Source organism: Myotis yumanensis, unplaced genomic scaffold (assembly GCF_028538775.1).
Source record: "Myotis yumanensis isolate MYYU_CA2020_CCGP unplaced genomic scaffold, mMyoYum1.0.hap1 SCAF_2, whole genome shotgun sequence".
Lineage (NCBI taxonomy): Eukaryota > Metazoa > Chordata > Mammalia > Chiroptera > Vespertilionidae > Myotis > Myotis yumanensis.
In genome coordinates, this window is record NW_027223753.1 from 26,050,827 (window position 1) to 26,072,292 (window position 21,466).

The 21,466-nt window shown below is 44.7% G+C and overlaps 1 protein-coding gene across 8 annotated transcripts in view; it reads left to right on the forward strand.

Annotated features, from left to right (window-relative positions):
* Positions 1-21,466, forward strand: part of MACF1 (microtubule actin crosslinking factor 1) — a 342,009-nt gene that overhangs the window by 295,959 nt on the left and 24,584 nt on the right. For all 8 annotated transcript variants that reach the window (XM_070404781.1, XM_070404779.1, XM_070404782.1 and 5 more), the window contains 16 exons: positions 986-1,189; positions 2,812-3,043; positions 9,385-9,611; positions 11,218-11,340; positions 11,438-11,539; positions 12,385-12,486; positions 12,577-12,750; positions 12,841-12,996; positions 13,133-13,330; positions 14,233-14,361; positions 15,032-15,205; positions 18,265-18,420; positions 18,505-18,711; positions 18,838-18,957; positions 19,359-19,528; positions 20,837-20,996. In XM_070404781.1, the coding sequence (XP_070260882.1) occupies positions 986-1,189; positions 2,812-3,043; positions 9,385-9,611; positions 11,218-11,340; positions 11,438-11,539; positions 12,385-12,486; positions 12,577-12,750; positions 12,841-12,996; positions 13,133-13,330; positions 14,233-14,361; positions 15,032-15,205; positions 18,265-18,420; positions 18,505-18,711; positions 18,838-18,957; positions 19,359-19,528; positions 20,837-20,996 (2,634 nt within the window). The remainder of the gene's footprint in view (positions 1-985; positions 1,190-2,811; positions 3,044-9,384; positions 9,612-11,217; positions 11,341-11,437; positions 11,540-12,384; positions 12,487-12,576; positions 12,751-12,840; positions 12,997-13,132; positions 13,331-14,232; positions 14,362-15,031; positions 15,206-18,264; positions 18,421-18,504; positions 18,712-18,837; positions 18,958-19,358; positions 19,529-20,836; positions 20,997-21,466) is intronic.

Below are 21,466 nucleotides of genomic sequence, written 5' to 3' on the forward strand. Positions count from 1 at the left end.
TTGAACACACACATACCCCCCCAAAACATATACACATACCATACATTATTATGAAATTCTTAATCAGAATTTCTCTGCATAATAAAAATACATATCTGAATTTATTTTTTTGTCCTTTAATATGAATCAGGAGATATCAGGAACCTGGGTATTGCAGAAGTAAACAAAGAACTAAGTAAACATCAAGGGAATTTAACATCTTTCCAATGACAATGGGGTGTTGTTAGACTTAGGGTGTGGTTGGTGCTCTTTCCATTGGTTAGGCCCCAGCTGGAGTGAGTGAGAGCCAGGAAGGACTGTCACAAAGCATTTCTGCAAGTAGGTAAGATGAAAGGGAGATTTGTGGACACATCAAGGAATGCTATGACCACATTAAAAAGATACTTTTTAAATGTTTATTTTATTTGGTTTATGGCTTGTGCTTATTCCTATCTCTGTATTCCTGTAAGTGGAAGGATGTAAACCAGAAGTAGCCAGCAGTAAAGTCAAGGAGAGGTTGGATTATCAGAAATGTTGCTATTTGTGGCTTGTCCTGCTTAGTATCTCTGTCTTGGGAGGAAGACAGATATTAAACCATGGAAATTACAATTACTACATTTAAATATTTATGAGTACAGAAGATGGTGGATAAATTTGTATTGGAGGGTGAGAGAGAGAGAGAGAGGATGTGGCCTGGGAAGGCTTCCAAGTGATGGGACATCTGAACTGGGTTTTAACAGTTGAGAGAATCGGGTGGTGTCAGATCCCAAGACTTAGGTGTTTCCCCTCCGTAAAGGATGAAATGCTGGGACTTAATTACTTGGTTTGTTTTTTCAAAGTTGATATGAGCTCTGATCAAAGCACTTAAGCGGGGGGGATGGGGGAGAAGGACATATATGTAATAACTTAATAAAGAAAAAACATACTATTGGAAACCTAAAAAAAGCACTTAAGCAAATAAACTGGTATAAAAAATGCTTATTTTAATCCATATTTCTTTAAATAGCAACTAAGGGAATCCATTGCCGAACACAAACCTCATATTGATAAACTGCTAAAGATAGGCCCTCAGCTAAAGGAGTTAAACCCTGAAGAGGGTGAAATGGTGGGAGAAAAATACCAGAAAGCAGAAAACACATATGCCCAAATTAAAGAAGAGGTGCGCCAGCGGGCCCTGGCTCTGGATGAGGCTGTTTCCCAGTCAGCTCAGGTACGTGTGTGTCTTAAAGTCATACAACCTTCAACGATCCTTTAGTCTGAGCAAGATGTTTCTATATCAGATACATCTCCATGCTCAGGAGTGTCTAGACCAGCATGCTGGTGGTACATTACCAGAGACTAGGAACCTTTGTTGGTCTGCATTTTTATTGCAAGGATCACGAGTATGCTGGCGCTGCAAGGAGGATAAAATGCGTCTCAGTTGGTACATATTGTCTGCTGATAGTTTCCTTGAAAATTTTATATTGTGATGATCCTTTAGCAGGGATAGTTCTGGGTAAATTCACCCTGAAGCCTAAAGAAAAGTCAGATTCCTGTTGGACCTGTTACTTTCGAGACTTAGAGGACAGCGCATTAGATCTCTTACTCAGGAGGCCACCAGCTAGCTCCTAACTCAAGGAGAGATGCTTGGGGAGAGAGAAGTAAGAGCCAGAGAGAAAGAAACCACAGTGGAGCAGTGGGGTGGAAGCATGTAACTACATACTGTTTAACTAATATATTACTGTTAGTGGTACTTGGTGATGTCTGGGTATTTTATTCCTGTTTAGTCAATATTCTTGGTTAATATTTGTACTTATTCAAGTTTCTCCCCCCCACCTTCCGTCCCATCTCCCACTCACATTGTGGAATGTGTTACTTTGTGTTGTTGCTGCCTGCTCCTGTCCTCCCCACATCGTCACATTTCATTGTTGTGTTGACCGCGCCCACCATTACAGATTGCAGAGGTAAGGTACTCACCCCCACTGGGATTAGGGTATTTTTATGAAGCTGAGAATTGAGGATTACCTATCAGGAAATTTCCCTTTACTCTAGTGGGATGCATTTTATTAGTGCAGTTTATTATGTCAGTTTCATTTGGGATGGAACCTAGAAGTGAGGGAGTGATGAGAAGTGATTTTGTTAAGAAAATCCCACTATGTATTTCTTTATAGGACACTTACAGTTGATAAGACTTATTCTGATTAATGAATCCAGAGTTGGTTTTAGATAGCTTTTTTTTTAGGGGGGCCAGCTTACCTGTTTTGCCCCTCTTTCTCCTCTCTCTGCTTCAGATTGTAACTGAAATTTTACAATTATAGTCATGTTACTCAAAGTACCAGAAAAGTGAAAAGGCAGTTATTCTTTTTGAAAAAGGTTAGATTTGGCCTTCCTTAATTACCTTTCATTGTGCCAACATTTTCCTTTCTCACTGTCACATATGCTGGTTATTAAATTGCATGCTATAATAATTTTAACTCCAAGACATTGAGCATATTGAGTTCCCCATTCATTTACATAGTTGATGGAGGGCATCTAACTTGTTGGTCTAACCTATTGCATGCAACTATCATCTGAGATGTTGACACACTGAGTCTCACCAGTTTCATAGTGTTGTCTCTTTCTCGTCACATTTCTGGTATATTCCTTTTTTTATTCTCAAAATAAACATTTATTTTCTTGTTCTAATGGGCCAGCTCTGGTGTATTATGCCCAAACCAGTTAGCCAACCCCAACAGCCATCAGGCTAGGCTATGTGCAGTTTCTCCTAAACAGTAGTAGATTTATACTTTGACCTTATTCCCTAACATTTCCCCCAAAAGTATTGCTGTGGCTAATGGTCTGACATTTATTCAGTTCCATGATAAAATCGAGCCCATGTTGGAGACTCTGGAGAACCTTTCTTCTCGCTTGCGTATGCCACCACTGATCCCTGCTGAAGTCGACAAGATCAGAGAGTGCATCAGTGACAATAAAAGTGCCACCATGGAGCTAGAAAAACTTCAGCCTTCCTTTGAGGCCCTGAAGCGCCGTGGAGAAGAGCTCATTGGACGATCTCAGGGAGCTGACAAGGATCTGGCTGCAAAAGGTGCTTGATGAATTATTTTTAAAGAAAATGGATACAATAAATTCTAGGCTGTGGTTACCTCCAGCGTCCCACCAGATGTACTTTATTGAATGTGAAGGCAGTCCCCAAGTAATGAGTATTCCAGAAAGTCATTTGGGAGTCATTTAGGATTCAGAACACATCTGCCCATTGAAACAAGGTTACAATTGGTAGTTAGATTCCCAGGCCAGAAAACAAATGCTCCTTTAACCCCTGATATGAATGAACTGCAGTATCAATCGTGTGTAGAACATACTACCTTTTATAACATTTTCCATGGGAAACATAGCAAGTTCAACACAGAACACTGGAAATAAATTTCTCATCTCAGTCCTTTTGCAAGTTAGGGGTTTTTTATCTGAGCAGTACATTTATGTATTTATTTGTTTATTTATTTAAATTATTTTTTAAACCTTGTATTTATTTATTTAAATTATTTTATTTTCTTTTTAACCTTTATTGCCAAGATTATTACAGATGTACCTTTTCTCCCGCCATTACCCCTCCCCTTCTGGTTCCCGCCCCACCCCAGGCCTTTGTCTGTGTTCATAGGTAATGCATATGTCTATACAAGATGTTTGCTTAATCTCTTCCCATCCTCACCCCCCTCCCTCTGAGAATTGTCAGTCTGCTCCATTTCCATGCCTCTGATTCTATTTTATTCACCAGTTTATTCTGTTCATTGGATTTCTTATTCGTTTATTTTGATTTTTTAGATTCAATTGTTGATGGGTATGTATTTGTTGCTATTTTGTAGTTCATATTTTTTATTTGTTTATTTTTCTCCTTATTCCTCTTCTTAAAGAATGCCCTTCAACATTTCATATAGTACTGGTTTGGTGGTGATGAACTCCTTTAGCTTTTTCTTCTCTGTGAAGATCTTTATCCTACCTTCAATTCTAAATGATAGCTTTGCTGGGTAGAGTAATCTTAGTTGTAGGTCCTTGCTATTCATCACTTTGAATATTTCTTGCTACTCCCTTCTGGCCTCCTTAGTTTCTGTTGAGAAATCAGCTGATAGTCGTATAGGCATTCCCTTGTAGATAACTAGCTGCTTTTCTCTTGCTGCTTTTAAGATTCGCTCTTTGTCTTTAGCCCTTGGCATTTTAATTATGATGTGTCTTGGTGTGGTCCTTTTAAGGTTCCTCTTGTTTGGGACACTGTGCTTCCTGGACTTGTAAGCCTATTTCTTTTTTTTCTTTTTTTTCTTTTTTGTAAGCCTATTTTTTTAACCAGGTAGGGGAAGTGTTCTGTCATTATTTCTTCAAATAGGTTTTCAATTTCTTGCTCTTTTTCTCTTCATTCCATATGGTAATATTCATACCATAATGCAAATATTGGTACACTTGAAGTTGTCCCAGAGGCTCCTTACACTATCTTCATATTTTTGGATTCTTATTTCTTTTTGCTCTTCTGATTGGGTGTTTTTTGCTCTCTCATATTTCATATCATTGATTTGATTCTCAGAATCCTCTACTCTACTGTTGAATCCCTGTATATTATTTTTTATTTCAGTCAGTGTATGCTCAATTTCTGACTTGTCCTTTTCCATATTTTTTGTCTTTTTCACTAAAATTCTTAAAAGTCTCACTAAGTCCCTTCGAGGTTTCTAGAAGATTCTTGAGTAACTTTATAACCATGGTTTTGAACTCTGTATCCAGTAGTTTGCTTTCTTCCATTTCTGACATGTTTCTTTGTTTCTGCATTTTGGCTGCTTCCCTATGTTTGTTTCTATGTATTGGGTAGAGCTGCTATGTCTCCTTGAGTTGGTAGAATGGCCTTGTGTAGTAGGTGTCCTATAGGGCCCAGTGGCTCAGCCTCCCCAGTCACCTGAGCTGAAACTCTATTGCACCCCTTTGTGGACTTTGAGCACAGTCTTGTTGTAGTTGAGACTTGATTGCTGTTGGTGTCACTGGGAGGAATTGACCTCCAGGCCAATTGGCTGTGAGGACCAGCTGCGGCTACAGTGGGAGAGCTGCTGTGCAGGAGACACCCCTTTAGTGGGGCTTTGGTATTCACTGAATGTGTTGCTTATGGATGTGTAGAGTTGTGATCTGGTGTGGTCTGACATTGACCATTGACCACTCTTGGATATCCAGGGAGGTGCAAAGTCAGCCAGAGCCTGGGGCCACCCAGCAGGAGCTACAGAGAGATCTGCAGATTCCTCCTCTTTATATTGCATTTGGAAGTGCCCAGATGAGGCCCAGCTATGAAGCAAGGCAGGCTGGTGCTGGTGCAGGGTCTTAGGCCTTCTATTAATAGGTTTGGGGCTCCCTGACCCAGCTGCAGCTTGTTTGAGAGGTTTTTAGCCTGAGCAAGGACAGGCCATTTATATGCAAAAGCTGCTGCACACAGCTTGGGTGGGGTTGTAAATTGGATGGGGCGGGGCCTCGGGCAATCACCAAGGTGGAGCAAACAGAAATGGCTGCCAGTCAGGCCTGTGACCGGAGAGGTCCCAGAACAGTAACAGTGACCCCTTGCCAGCACCTCCATTTGGTAGAAAGCTGCCCCTGAGTTCCTGCCCCAGACAATCCATTTCCTCCTCATAAGTGTCTGTGTTCCCCAGAGCTTTGCCCTGGTGTGGGAGCTAGTAAGTTCAGTTCATGGTGCTGGCCTTTTAAGAGGAGCAGCTGGGTCTCCAGCAGCCTCTGTGTCACTGAGCCCCAATCCCCACTGGTTTTTACAGTCCGTAGGTCTTACTGCCCATAGGGACTTCTTTTCCCAGCTCTGGGACCCTGGGCTGGGGTCTGGTGTGGGGCTGGGACCCCTTGCTCCTTATGGGTGCCCTCCACAGAGATGATCTCCCTCCCGATTAAAAAAGCACGTGGGTGTCAGACCAGCCTATTCCTTGCCTTCGCACTTCCTACCAGTCTTAATGTGCTTTCTTCTTTACTTCTCTAGTTGTAGGACTTCCATTCAGCTAGCTTTCGGTGGTTCTGGGTGATGGCTGTTCTGTATTTTAGTTGTAATTTTGATGTGGTTGTGGGAAGCGGCGAGTACAGGTGTTTACCTATGCCACCATCTTGGTTCCTCCTCCTGAGCAGTGCCTTTATATTAGACTAGAGGCCCCGTGCACAAAAATTTGTGCACTCGGGGGTCCCTCAGCCCATCCTGTGCCCTCTCGCAGTCTGGGACCCCTCCGGGGATGTCCACCTGCTGGCTTAGGCCTGCTCACCGGGGGATTGTGCCTAAGCTGGCAGTGATACATCCCTTGGGGGATGTCCACTTGCCAACGGGCCAAAGCTGCAGTTGAACATCCACAGAGCTGCTGAGGAGGCAGGAGAGGCTCCCACCATCGCCAATGTGATGCCTTCAGCCTGGCTTGTGGCTGAGCAGAGCTCCCCCTGTTGGAGTGCACTGACTACCAGGGGGCAGCTCCTGCATTGAGCTTCTGCCCCCTGGTGGTCAGTGTGTGTCATAGTGACCAGTCATTCCCAGTCGTTCTGCTGTTAGGGTCAATTTGCACATTACCGCCCTAACGGGTTTGGCTCAGTGGATAGAGCATCGGCCTGCGGACTGAAGGGTCTCAGGTTCGATTCTCGTCAAGGGCATGTACTCTGGTTGCGTACACATCCCCAGTAGGGGGTGTGCAGGAGGCAGCTGATCGAAGTTTCTCTCTCATCGATGTTTCTAACTCTCTATCCCTCTCCCTTCCTCTCTGTAAAAAATCAATAAAATATATTTGGGGAAAAAAATTGCATGTGCACATTACCCTTTTATTATATAGGATAGAAGCCTGGTGCACAGGTGGGAGCCAGCTGGTTTGCCCTGAAGGGTGTCCCAGATCAGGGTGGGCAGGGGACCCCCAGCTCCCTATGATCGCCCACGCCGCCCCTGCTCGCGATCGCTGGCTCTGCCCATGCTCACGCCTAACACCTTTGGCCAAGGCATTAGGCCTGGGCAAGAGACCCCCAGCTCCCCACCATCATCAACTCGGCCCCTGCTCCCTGCAATTGACTGCTCCGCCCTAATGCCTCTCACCCAGGCATTAGGCCTGGGCAGGGGACCCACAGCTCTCCAAGGGACCTCCTGCTCCACCCCTTCCCAGGCCTAATGCCTGTGGCCAAGGCATTAGGCCTGGGCAGGGGACCCCAAGCTCCCACCATCAGCGACTGTGACCCTGCTCCCCATGATCACTGGCACTGCTCCGGCCCAGGCCTAATGCCTCTGGCCAAGGCATTAGGCCTGGGCAGGGGACCCCCGCAGCTGCAGCCTCCCAAGATCATGGGCTCCACCCCTACCCAGGCCTTACGCTTCTGCGTTGGGCCCGGGCAGCGGGGACCCCCAGCTGCAGCTGCCCCTGCCCCGGCCTAACACCTCCTCTGGCTGAGGCGTTAGGCCTGGGCAAGGGACACCCCCAGTTGCAGCCGCCTGCGATGTGGGCTCCACCCCTGCCTGGGCCTTACTCCTCTGGCTGAGGCGTGAGGCCCCGGCAGTGGGGACCCCCAGCTGCAGCTGCCCCTGCCCAGCCTAACGCCTCACTAACTCCTCTGGCCAAGGCGTTAGGCTGGGCTGGGGACCGCCCGCAGCTGCAGCCGCGCCCCCCCCCCATTGTGGGCTCCGCCCCTGCCCAGGCCTTATGCCTCTGGCTGAGGCGTGAGGCCCGGGCAGTGGGGACCCCCAGCTGCAGCTGCCCCTGCCCAGCCTAACGCCTCTGGCCGAGGCTTTAGGCTGGTCAGGGGACCCCCGCAGCTGCAGCCGCCCCCCAATTGTGGGCTCCGCCCCTGCCCAGGCCTTATGCCTCTGGCTGAGGCGTGAGGCCCGGGCAGTAGGGACCCCCAGCTGCAGCTGCCCCTGCCCAGCCTAACGCCTCTGGCCGAGGCTTTAGGCTGGGCAGGGGATCCCCCGCAGCTGCAGCCGCCCCCCGATCGTGGGCTCCGCCCCTGCCCAGGCCTTATGCCTCTGGCTGAGGCGTGAGGCCCAGGCAGTGGGGACCCCCAGCTGCAGCTGCCCCTGCCCAGCCTAACGCCTCTGGCCGAGGCTTTAGGCTGGGCAGGGGATCCCCCGCAGCTGCAGCCGCCCCCCGATCGTGGGCTCCGCCCCTGCCCAGGCCTTATGCCTCTGGCTGAGGCGTGAGGCCCGGGCAGTGGGGACCCCCAGCTGCAGCTGGCCCTGCCCCCGCAGCTGCAGCCGCCCCTGCCCCGGGCCTTACGCCTCTGGCTGAGGCGTGAGGCCCAGGCAGTGGGGACCCCCAGCTGCAGCTGCCCCTCCCCAGCCTAACGCCTCTGGCCAAGGCGTTAGGCTGGGCTGGGGACCCCCCGCAGCTGCAGCCGCCCCCCCCCCCCCCCATTGTGGGCTCCGCCCCTGCCCGGGCCTTATGCCTCTGGCTGAGGCGTGAGGCCCGGGCAGTGGGGACCCCCAGCTGCAGCTGGCCCTGCCCAGCCTAACGCCTCTGGCCGAGGCTTTAGGCTGGGCAGGGGACCCCCGCAGCTGCAGCCGCCCCTGCCCCGGGCCTTACGCCTCTGGCTGAGGCGTGAGGCCCGGGCAGTGGGGACCCCAGCTGCAGCCGCCCCTCCCGGGCCTTTTGCCTCTGGCGGAGGCGTTAGGCCCGGGCAGAGGATCCCCCAAGCTGCAGCCGCCCCCTGATGGGCTCCACCCCTGCCCGTGCCTAATGCCTCTGGCCGAGGCGTTAGGGCAGCGGGGACCCCCAGCTGCAGCCGCCCCCCCCACCCAGCTGCAACCGCTCCCTGATCATGGGCTCCGGGCAGCGGCTGCAGCCACCCAGAGATCCCTGGCTCCACCTCTGCCCAGCTCCCATTGCTGGCTCCACCCCTACTTCCTGCTATCACTGGCCAGAGCGGCAAAGGCCAGGATTCTCCGATCATGGCCGGGGGGCAGGGCAAAGGCGGCCCTAGGGGCCGCCTTTGCCCTGCCCCCCGGCTCTTAGCTCCCCCCTGGGTTTCCGATCACTGTCAGTGCCAGGGGGCTTCTTCTGTGCTTTCCATTTTGCCTCCCTGCATTGTGCCTACATATGCAAATTAACCGCCATCTTTGTTGACAGTTAACCGCCATCTTGGCTGGTGATTAATTTGCATATCTCGCTAATTAGCCAATGGGAAGGGTAGCGGTCGTACGCCAATTACCATGTTTCTCTTTTATTAGTGTAGATGGTAACTTACTCCCAGATTACTTCTCTGATCTCTTTATGTGGGAAACCAGTGTAGGTGAAAATGTAAATGTAGACATAATAATAAAGTTAAGATAGGTATATATAAATTCTTAGACCTTTTTGAAAGATAATTTTAGAGAAAATGTGAAAATTAGATGGTATTTCTGATGAGGCTTGGAGAAGTCCTATTCTTACCTCTTTTTTACCCCCTCAGAAATCCAGGACAAATTGGATCAAATGGTATTTTTCTGGGAGGACATCAAAGCTCGGGCTGAAGAGCGAGAAATTAAGTTTCTTGATGTCCTAGAACTAGCGGAGAAGTTTTGGTATGACATGGCAGCTCTCCTTACCACCATCAGAGACACCCAGGACATTGTCCACGACTTGGAAAGCCCAGGCATTGACCCATCCATCATCAAGCAACAGGTTGAAGCTGCTGAGGTAAGAAAAAACAAAACTCCTTCTCTTATGTGTTTGTTTTCTGAAAAAGGCACTTTTTCCAAGTATGTTGTGTTAACTGCTTAGCTAAGTTGAGTTGCCTTAAAAGTTGTTTAAGTTTAAGAGGATATTTTCCACTTGAAAAAGTATATGCTCATTATAGATTTCCTTTTATTTATTTATTTATTTTTAAATTTTATTGATTTTTTACTGAGAGGAAGGGAGAGGTATAGAGAGTTAGAAACATCCACGAGAGAGAAACATCCATCAGCTGCCTCCTGCACACCCCCTACTGGGGATGTGCCTGCAACCAAGGTACATGCCCTTGACCGGAATCGAACCTGGGACCTCTCAGTCCACAGGCCGACGCTCTAGCCACTGAGCCAAACTGGTCAGGGCAGATTTCCTTTTTTATTATAAATACAAGTTTGTATGACCTCCACCAACTGTGATGGGTTCCATCATACAAAACTAATTTTCTTGTCAGTTTTAAACTTAACAATTCAAATTAATAGAATATGTTTAGAAAATTCAGTTTTGCTTTCATTTCTGAATTTAGTCCTTGCTATAGTGTGCATCAAGCATGTCAAACTCGCGGCCTGCGGTGAGTTTAAACAAGGCATGCGGCCCGCCGGCCACAAGTTTGACATGCTTAGACATTATTCTGTTTCTCAAATATGTTTCTTTAATGCAGAAAAAAATAAAAGGTAGAAAAGCAAATAAATTCTTGATTCATCATCCAAAGATAATAATTATTACATTGACATACCTTTTTCTAGTCTTTTGGGGGAGCGTAGTTTTTTATTTCTTTTTAAATACTTTTTTTTTTAATTTCAGAGAGGAATGAAGAGGAGAGAGAAATAGAAACATCCATGATAAAGAATCATTGATTGGTTGCCTCCTGCATGCCCCCCACTGGGGATGGAGCCTGCAACCTGGGCATGTGCCCTGACCAGGAATCAAACCATGACCTCGTGGTTCATAGGTTGATGCTCAACCACTGAGCCATGCCGGCTGGGCTAGTTTTTATTTTTATTAAATGCATTTCTCCCCTCACTTTGTCCATTTAGTATAAGCTAAGCCTGTCTTAATATTATTTCTTTCATATCTTTTATTTCAGCTAGTCTCCCTCTCCCCACCCCTGTTATTTTTAGGACCTGGCAGGGAACTAACTTTGTTCAAGATTATGTAGCCTAGTGTTCCTATTATTCTAGTCTCTCAGCTCTTGAATTTGTGACTTGTGCAGTACTCTTTTACCCTTGTTGATATACTTCTGTGTAATGTATTCGACTTTGGCTATATATTATAATCTCCTTGGGAGCAGGAAGGATGAACCTTTGGTAAATTATTTAAGCTCATTATACCTTTCTCAGACTGTTTCATATATATTGTTCTATGTAGTTAATAGATATGTACATAAATATGAAAAATAACTAGAGTCTGAAAATTCACTATGTATATAAGTGAAATAATAACAATGAAAGGTTTTTGTGAATTTGACAGATTCTGTTCAACATCTGCTATTGATGGAACTATAGTTACATTTGCAAAGCTTGGGAAGTTCTGTTCTGCTTCTGTTTTGGCTTATGCTCTGTTCATTTACATGTAGACTATTAAAGAGGAGACAGATGGCCTGCATGAGGAATTAGAGTTTATTCGAATCCTTGGAGCAGATTTGATATTTGCCTGTGGAGAAACTGAGAAGCCCGAAGTGAAGAAGAGCATTGACGAGGTGTGGAGAAATAGATAAGGAGTTTAGACAAAACATTTGTGGACTTAGACTGAACAGGAGTATTAATTGAAGAATCTGGTTGACTGTTTTCCTCTAGATGAATAATGCCTGGGAGAACTTAAACAAAACATGGAGAGAGAGGCTAGAAAAGCTCGAGGATGCCATGCAAGCCGCTGTGCAGTATCAGGACACTCTTCAGGTGAGGACCAAGAGGTGACCGCCACGGAAAACAGCTTCCATGGTGTCGTATTCAGAATCCAGCATAAGAGTGGCTCACCTTTGCAGGACTGCAGCATTATCTAACTAAGGCAACAAGCTCTTCCTGTATTTCTAGCCAGAGTTTCCCACTTCTTTTTTTTTTTTTAATATATTTTATTGACTTTTCACAGAGAGGAGGGGAGAGGGATAGAGAGTTAGAAACATCTCTGAGAAACATCGATCAGCTGCCTCTTGCACGCCCCCTACTGGGTATGTGCCCGCAACCAAGGTACATGCCCTTGACTGGAATCAAACCTGGGACCCTTGAGTCCGCAGGCCGATGCTCCATCCACTGAGCCAAACCGGTTAGGGCACAGAGTTTCCCACTTCTTATGTGAAAAGTACTGACACCCAGATTTCTGCTCCTCTTCTCATCATGTGTTCACTATACTGACTCTTGTGGTGGCTATCCAGGGAAGCTGGCCTTACGGGGAGAGCCGCTGGCTAGAGGTTCCACACCCAGCTTATCTTGAAGCACAGCTTGGCACAGTAGCTTTAGCACATCCTGAGCTTGCTAGCCGGCCATGAGAAATAGTAACTTTTGTTCATACTTAGTTTTGCCAGATCATGGTTTATTTTGGACGCTATCCCAATGCTTGCTTCATTCGTAAGTCCCCATATTATTTGAATAAAGATCATTATTCCTTCCCTCTGCGCCTCCCTCGCCATCTAAAAACACAAACAGTACTTGGCACTTTGATTTCTCTCTGCTTATTTAGCAGAGATAATGCTAATTCTTTCCCGATTCCTTGTGTTTTTGACTGCTTATTTGTGTTTTTATTTTAGGCTATGTTTGACTGGCTAGATAACACCGTGATTAAACTCTGCACCATGCCCCCTGTCGGCACTGACCTCAACACCGTTAAAGATCAGTTAAATGAAATGAAGGTTTGTATCTGGGAATGGCTTTTGAAGAAGGATTGCATGTTCGTTTTGAAAGACTTGATTTGATGTTAACATTAAATATGTCTTTGATAGGAGTTCAAGGTGGAAGTTTACCAACAGCAAATTGAGATGGAGAAGCTCAATCACCAGGGTGAACTGATGTTAAAGAAAGCTACTGATGAAACGGACAGAGACATTATACGAGAACCATTGACAGAACTCAAACACCTCTGGGAGAACCTGGGTGAAAAGATTGCCCACAGACAGGTAAGGCAAATGACGGAGTACATAAATGGACTACTATCTACTGCTTTCTTATTTCCTAACAATTGTTTCCTTATATCGTTTTCTGGGTAGCATAAGCTAGAAGGTGCTCTCTTGGCCCTTGGCCAATTCCAACATGCCTTAGAAGAACTAATGAGTTGGCTGATTCACACTGAAGAGTTGTTAGATGCTCAAAGGCCAATAAGTGGAGATCCAAAAGTCATTGAAGTTGAGCTCGCGAAGCACCATGTAAGTGCTTTATTTTTCATCTCTTAGTCTTTTGGTTTCAGACTAAATATTGCCACCAGAAGCCTTTCGATGTGTACCTTAGAGAACTGGGTTTGATGTTATCTGTAGAGATAAATTATTGTTCAACATTTTTCAGGTTCTAAAAAATGATGTTTTGGCCCATCAAGCCACAGTGGAAACAGTCAACAAAGCTGGCAATGAACTTCTTGAATCTAGTGCTGGAGATGATGCCAGCAGCTTAAGGAGCCGTTTGGAAACTATGAACCAATGCTGGGAGTCAGTGTTACAAAAAACGGAGGAGAGGGAGCAGCAGCTTCAATCGACACTGCAGCAGGTCCGTGCCTCGTCCAAGTTAGGCAGGTGGAGCTGTGCAGAGCTATGCACGTAACATTCGGAAGAAAGTCTAAGTCACAGAAAGGAAAGCAGTTTGGGGTAGAGTCCCCGGTGTCTTGAGAGGAAGGTCATTTCTCTGCTGGAACTTGTCTAGAAAGAACATCTTTTGACTTAATGGGGTTTTTTGGATTAGTTTGTAGCTAATCTCTTTATTTACAATTCAAAGTTAGTAGATTTTGCTTTAACAGACCTGTTCACAGATTCAGTTATGTCTTAGATCCAGTCAGGTCCCTCCATATTCATACTCAGCCGTACCTTAGTCCAGAGATCACCAACCTTTGGACCTCACAGACCAACCAGTGGTCCGTGGACCACCAATTGGCGACCACTGCCTTAGTCAATTCATTGGTTATATCAGACATTTATAATACAGGGTTGGGCGAAAGTAGTTTTGTAGTTGTTAAAATGGAAATAGGATTATTAAATAATAATACAAGAATAAACTGTCTTTGTGTGCTCACAACTATAAACCTACTTTTGCCTACAGGGAGGTCTGGGGAATTCTACTAGATTCTAAAAATAAATATATTGGCCCCATGCCAATCCAGTAGCAGAACAGCTCTGCCTGAGAACAGCCCAAAATTCCTCCCTCAAAATAGATTCCTCGTGCCCTGGCCAGGTAGCTCAGTTGGTTAGAGTGTCGTCCCAATACCCCAACGTTTCGGGTTCAATCCCCAGTCGGGGCATATACAAAAATCAACCAATGCATACATGAATGGGTGGATCTTCCTTTCTCTCTCTAAGATCAATAAATAATGATATAAATCCTCATATTGCGATTTAGAATGTTTACTTTTGAAGCTGGGATTGACTACTGACGTTCCTAATGTCTTTTCACAAAAGGCCCAGGGTTTCCACAGTGAAATTGAAGATTTCCTCTTGGAACTGACTAGAATGGAGACCCAACTTTCTGCATCAAAGCCCACAGGAGGACTTCCTGAAACTGCTAGAGAACAGCTTGATACACACATGGTAATAGAGATTTCCTGAAATATTGAGCATAAGCATCCCATAGTCAGTAGCCCCTGATGTGTAGCTGGGAATCTACAAAGTAATGCCTTTTTACTGACAATATAGTACAACCTTGAGGACTCCTGCCTACATACGGGCTTTTAATACCCTACCACAGGCAGCAGTGGTGATGGGAGAAATTGGCTGGAGATACATTGGTCAACTGGTTAATTCTGAGTTGGTCAACTTGGTGGGCACAAGAATATTGACTTGAAGGTGAGAGCATCAAGAAGACAGATACATAGCACAGATGTGGTTCTATTTAAGGAAAAAGACTACTTCAGTGGGATTTAGGGAAACCCAATAGATACTTACAGTTTTTCAGGAAAGTAGCTGAGAACAAAAGGCATAATGTCTAGGTAAATTATTCAGGAAAAGGAAGTTAAGGATTGGGGGTTATATTTAAGGATTTCTGGTCCTTAAAATAATTCCATTTATTTGGTGACAAAATTATTTTAATACTAAGCAAGAATGGTGAATTTCATTCCCTAGTTGTTCAACAGTTGAACTGAATCCAAAAGAAAGGGTTTTAATCAAGGTGAGACCTTTCTGGACCTTTCCAAACTGTGCTTGTAAATGTGTGTGTGGGTATCTTTCAGGAAATTTATATCTTTCCTGCCCTTTCTTGTAGGAACTCTATTCCCAGCTCAAAGCCAAGGAAGAGACTTATAATCAACTACTTGACAAGGGCAGGCTCATGCTCCTGAGCCGTGATGATTCTGGGTCTGGCTCAAAGACGGAACAGAGCGTAGCTCTCCTGGAACAGAAGTGGCATGTGGTCAGCAGTAAGATGGAAGAAAGAAAGGTATCACCACAAAAGACAGTGTGGTTATGGTATTTGAGTAGGTGCTTGTGACGGCATGTAATTACCATCTCATTTCTGTGAAGATTTTTTAAAGACCAGTGTACTGAACCAGAAGTTGTGGGAATGATGTCCTCAGAATTGCCTTCATGCAAATCATCCCTCTTTTCTGTAATCAGATTTCTGTTTTCCCTCCATGTCAAGTTGCATTGATGGTACTAGTTTCTGCCAATATTTGATTTTATTCTTCATTCTTTTTCTGCATCTACCAGTTAAGACAGTACTGCCTGTTACTGTTCAGTGGTGGACCCTATATCCATTGTTAATCAGATTTGTTGTGTTCCTACTTAAAAACAAAGATATGTTGGAGTTGGTGACTTGGGATTGGGAGGGTGAGAGCAGAGCATGCAGGGAGTATGACAAATAATGGCACGCAAGGAATTTGGATTCTAGTGTAAGTTCGGCATGCAAAGAATTATACTAAAAATCAAGAGAGAAGTAAATTATATGACCCCTTCTCACTCTTCCCCAAAAATCAAATTCTCTTCAAAAGAAAAGTGATTAGGGATCAAAGCCTCAAAACACTGGTTTTTATGAGTACAGAGTCTCAGAGTATCTCTGCAGAGTATTTCTGTGCTGGGCAGATCAAATAAAATGTGTGTGCAAATCTCTTGGCCACATGCATTCAACAAATAGTTATTAAGCATGTATGTGCCAGGCACTGTGCTAGGTATATAGTAGAAACTATAAAGGCATGAATCCTATCCAATTTAATGGGAAAAACACAAATATTTTTACATAACTGAACATTTGAAAAGCATTGATTTTTCTAGAATTCTTTTAATGTGGGGTCTGGTAATTTTGTTACATAAAGAATGGCCCAAGGACCTGAGTGTATAGCTACATTCTAATTCTTGGACAGTCTGTTGCCTATAATTCCTGCAGAATGCAGAACTAATACCAATTAAAGTAACTGGCAGATTCTGGCTCAAAATCAAGAAGTTCTAGAGGGTTTTCCCAACAATGAAACAGGCTGCCTCAAGAAATAAATACTTAACCCATTATCAGTGGAATTGGTAAAGCACAGGCTAGGTGTCACGGATAGTAGTTGCTGATTTGGCAAGTGCATAAAACAAGTAGAAGAGCCCTAGCCGGTGTGGCTCAATGGATAGAGCATCGGCCTGTGGACTGAAAGGTCCCAGGTTCGATTCTGGTCAAGAGCACATGCCTGGGTTGCGGGTTCGATCCCCAGTGGGGGCCGTGCGGGAGGCAGCCGATCAATGATTCTCTTTTCATCATTGATGTTTCTATCTCTCTATCCCTCTCCATTCCTCTCTGAAATAAATAAAATATATTTTTAAAAAAACAAGGGGAAGATTTCCTGCCATCTAGGAACTTGGTAATATTTTAAATTCTAAGCATTTCTGTGATAGATATGATGTAGGTTTTATTTTTCTCCAGTGGTTGGCAAACTGTGGCTTGCGAGCCGCATGCTGCTCTTTGGCCCCTTGTGTGTGGCTCTTCCACAAAATGCCGACTTCTGCACATGGGCCACAAAGTTTCAATCGCACTGTACGTGCGCGCCCACATGTGGTATTTTGTGGAAGAGCCACACTCAAGGGGCCAAAGAGCCACATGTGGCTCGCAAGCCGCAGTTTGCCGACCACTGGATTAGGCCTATATGTTTTTGTAGCATTCATTATAGTGGTTTTTTGGTTTTTTTTAAACATATTTTTATTGATTTCAGAGAAGAAGAGAGAGGGAAAGAGAGATAGAAACATCAATGATGAGAGAGGATCATTGATTGGCTGCCTTCTGCATGCTCCCTACTGGGATGGAGCCCACAACCCAGGCTTGTGCCCTTGACCGGAATCAAACCTGGGACCCTTCAATTCACAGGCTGACGCTCTATCCACTGAGCCAAACCAGCTAGGGCTATAGTGGTTTTTTAGGTTACAAAAGTAACCTGAAAACACAAAGAAGAAAATAAAAGTTACATATAACCCAATTAACAGGAATTAACATTTGTAATGTACATCTTGGGCTTTCTTCTGTGAATATTTTGGATATCTTCATTTTTAACAACCTGTCATTAGTCTGTTTTGCCTGCCTGGTGTGGGCCAGGGGCAGAGGCCCTCACCCTGGTATTGGGGCTAGAGGTCTCTGTGGATGGAGCTTGGAGACGCTGTGCAATTGGGATGTGCTCATGGACAGTTGCACGTGTCTTGACCTAACCATTGTTTTTGTCACCTGATTTAGATAAAAGTATCTAAAAATTTACGTCTAGGGTTGTCAGGTTTTTGCTTAGAATATTAGGGCTTTTATTATCTTTTCTGCTTATAGCATAAGAATAAGTTTCAGACTCAGGCATTTTTAGGTGCTGTATTTTCTGAAAACATTTAAGCAGGCACTGCGGTGAGTATTTACTACAGTAAAGTGCTTTTTTTTTTTTTTTTAAATATATTTTATTGATTTTCTACAGAGAGGAAGGGAGAGAGATAGAGAGTTAGAAACATCTATGAGAGAGAAACATCAATCAGCTGCCTCCTGCACATCTCCCACTGGGGATGTGCCCGCAACCCAGGTACATGCCCTTGACCGGAATCGAACCTGGGACCTTTCAGTCCGCAGGCCGACGCTCTATCCACTGAGCCAAACCGGTTTCGGCACAGTAAAGTGCTTTTCATTGGTTGTTTTCATGCCACAAAAAGTACATGAAAGGAAAATGAGACTCTGGTCAAAGCGGGTTGCAGACCTGCAGCTGTCACCAGGGAGCTGTTCGCTTGCATTGTGACTAGTTTTACTCCTGTTCCTTAATGTCCCTGGAAGGGGGGGTGGCAGAGGAGAGCTCCGCTGCAGATTGTGTCCTTTTTCATAAGCAGTTGTTTCAGACACTAACATTAAAATGTCCCCTTCTTTGCAAACAAGGCATGTTTGGGAGTGGGTTAAGTGAGGCTTCCTTTTTAGAGGTCATTTCATTTGGTGTACAGTTCACGCCCTTGTCCTTGAAGCTATAATTCCTGAATTTGGCACTTTTTGTGTGTGTTTTAATTGAAATTCAGTCAAAGCTGGAAGAGGCCCTCAACCTGGCAACAGAATTCCAGAATTCCCTGCAAGAATTTATCAACTGGCTCACGCTAGCAGAGCAGAATTTAAACATCGCTTCTCCTCCCAGCCTGATTCTGAACACTGTCCTGTCGCAGATAGAGGAGCATAAGGTAACTGACACCAGGATGTTGCCTTCCTTTGAAAGGACTGGTTGTCTTGTCTTCCGCTTAAACACAGCAGTGTTTTCCCACCAGGTTTTTGCTAATGAAGTAAATGCTCATCGAGACCAGATCATAGAACTGGATCAAACCGGGAACCAGTTAAAGTTCCTTAGCCAGAAGCAGGACGTTGTTCTGATCAGGAATCTGTTGGTGAGCGTCCAGTCTCGATGGGAGAAGATTGTCCAGCGATCTATTGAGAGAGGGCGATCACTCGATGATGCCAGGAAGCGGGCAAAACAAGTAAGTTACAAAAGAAGGTTCTAATTACTGAATAACCCCTGGCTACAAGTCGAGTCCCTGGATTAATTCCCATAAAAGTGTTGTGTAGGTCTTTACTGTTATAACTTACTTCTCATAAAATCGTAGTTCCACGAAGCTTGGAAGAAACTGGTCGACTGGCTGGAAGATGCAGAGAGTCACCTGGACTCGGAGCTGGAGATATCCAATGACCCAGACAAAATTAAACTGCAGCTCTCTAAGCATAAGGTAAAGCCGCCGGTGGCTCTTAGGGCCTGAGCTCGGTGTTCACTGGAAATTTCATCTGGGTAAAAACGTCAAGATGAAGCCTGCATTCCATTTCATGTCTAGACAGTGTCTAACTGCGACAATTGCTCATTTAAATAACAGTTCAAACAAAGTGATTGTGGGAGTAAACCTTAAAGTTAAAACTGTAGGCTTATAGGAATTCTAGGCTTTTAGAAATATGCACTACTGTAACATAAGCAAAGACTTATAAATTCTTAAGGGTAAGCGCTTACTAGTTCAAGAAGTAGTCACAGTCACATTGTATCTAATTACCAACCTGGAAACACAAAAATTTTTCCTTGTTCCAAATCAAGATGTCATCTCACACCATGTTTTTTTTTTTCTTTTCATTTTGAAAACAGGAGTTTCAGAAAACTCTTGGTGGCAAGCAGCCTGTGTATGACACCACAATCAGAACTGGCAGAGCCCTGAAAGAAAAGACTCTGCTTTCTGATGATACTCAGACACTTGACAACTTACTGGGAGAAGTCAGAGACAAATGGGATACTGTGTGTGGCAAGTCTGTGGAGAGGTGAGCATGAGTGTCCCCTCCGTGGTTGTATGTTATCCCAAAGCTCCCGGAGAGACTGTACTGGACTCCATAAAGTGGCAATAAAGCATATGCTTCAGTAGCAGGTTTTATAGCATCTCAGTGTCTCGTTAGTTCAATGAGGTATGAAAATTTTGAATAAAATGTATTGAAATTCTTTCATTTTACACTTGAACATTATTGTATTAGAAAGAGAGAAGCCCACAGTGATAGGTCAGTAACTCAGTATTTGTAAATCACCAACTTGTAATACCACTAGCTGACTCGCTGAGGGCTCTCATCACGTCCTGGACACTATGCAAAACCTCTGCGTGTGTTACCTCACTTAACCAGCATGGTATCTGATCTGTACTGAGCAACTTCTACTGAGTATGTGCATAACAGTGCCTGCTAGTCATGTAATCCTCAACAACCACTGAGGTGTGGGTACCGTTATTCCCGGGTTACAGATGAGGAAACTATCGTTAAGAGGTTTCTTAACTCCCCAATGTCACTCAGCTACTAAGCGGCAGAGCTGGGATTTGAAATTATTTGGTTTGGTTCTAAAAGTCGTACTTTATCCATTTGTACCCACTATGCCATATTCAGTATTACAATATCGCTATCTAATTTATACTCGCAAATTTTTGGTGAGGCGACTGAGGTTCAGAGAGGTGAAGAGACAGCCCAGGGACTCACAACTGGTAAAGAGCTAGGAGTTGAACTCTGACCCCAGGCCCTTACCAAAACCGTCATCCTGCACTGGAGGGGTGTAAAGTAGTGAACACAGGCAGACCTTGGTCATTAGGGTGTGTCCATGTGTATAACTGCTGGACTCTAAGATGCCGAAGGGCATCTGTGCCTGTCTCCTACCTACACTATGATTAATTCATCCTAGAGCAGTGATGGCGAACCCATGACATGCGTGTCAGAGGTGACACGCGAACTCATTTTTTTGGTTGATTTGTCTTTGTTAAATGGCATTTAAATATATAAAATAAATATCAAAAATATAAATCTTTGTTTTACTATGGTTGCAAATATCAAAAAATTTCTATATGTGACACGGCACCAGAGTTAACTTAGGGTTTTTCAAAATGCTCAAAAGGTTCGCCATCACTGCTCTAGAGAGTGGTTTGATTTAAAATGTCTAGGCATCGCTCTCAGTCACTTTTTACTGTGTTTCTAACCATTTCAACTTGGAGGTCCTTCTCTATGTAGAGTTCAAGCAGTATTTCCTTTCAGCAGTCAGAATTGTGAACCATTCATAAATAATGCCTAAAAACATCAAGGTTTATGTGCTTTTCTCAGGCAGCACAAGTTGGAAGAGGCCCTGCTGTTTTCGGGCCAGTTCATGGATGCTTTGCAGGCCTTGGTCGACTGGTTATACAAGGTGGAGCCACAGCTGGCCGAGGACCAGCCCGTGCACGGGGACCTCGACCTCGTCATGAACCTCATGGATGCCCATAAGGTGAGGGGTGAGATCTGTGCCTTCTGCTCACGCTAAGGGAGAAAGGAAGTCTGAAAGAGCTGGATCTCTGCTTGTGAGGGAGGCAGCTCCTTGCTCTGCAAGTTTAAACAAACTGCTGCTGGGATTCTACATCAGTCACAAAGAATTTACCAAAATTGGTTAGATTTAGATTTGGCAATGTGTAAACTTCACTTTGAGGTTTCCCCGCTCCCTTCCTATTTGAATCTCTCAGATGACTCACAAAATAAATTTAAAGTCAGGAGCCCCTCAAGACAAATATTACACTGAAAGGTAAAATGAAACTGGCTGCTCTTTTACTACTTCTGAACCTTACAAGCCCAGCACCATGGGCAGCAATATTTAGTATGACCTACACTTGTCATGTTGAGCATTTCATTTACCCTGAATATGTCATACTCATGACATATGTGTCCTTATATGACTCCTATAATTCTGGAAATGTTTTACCA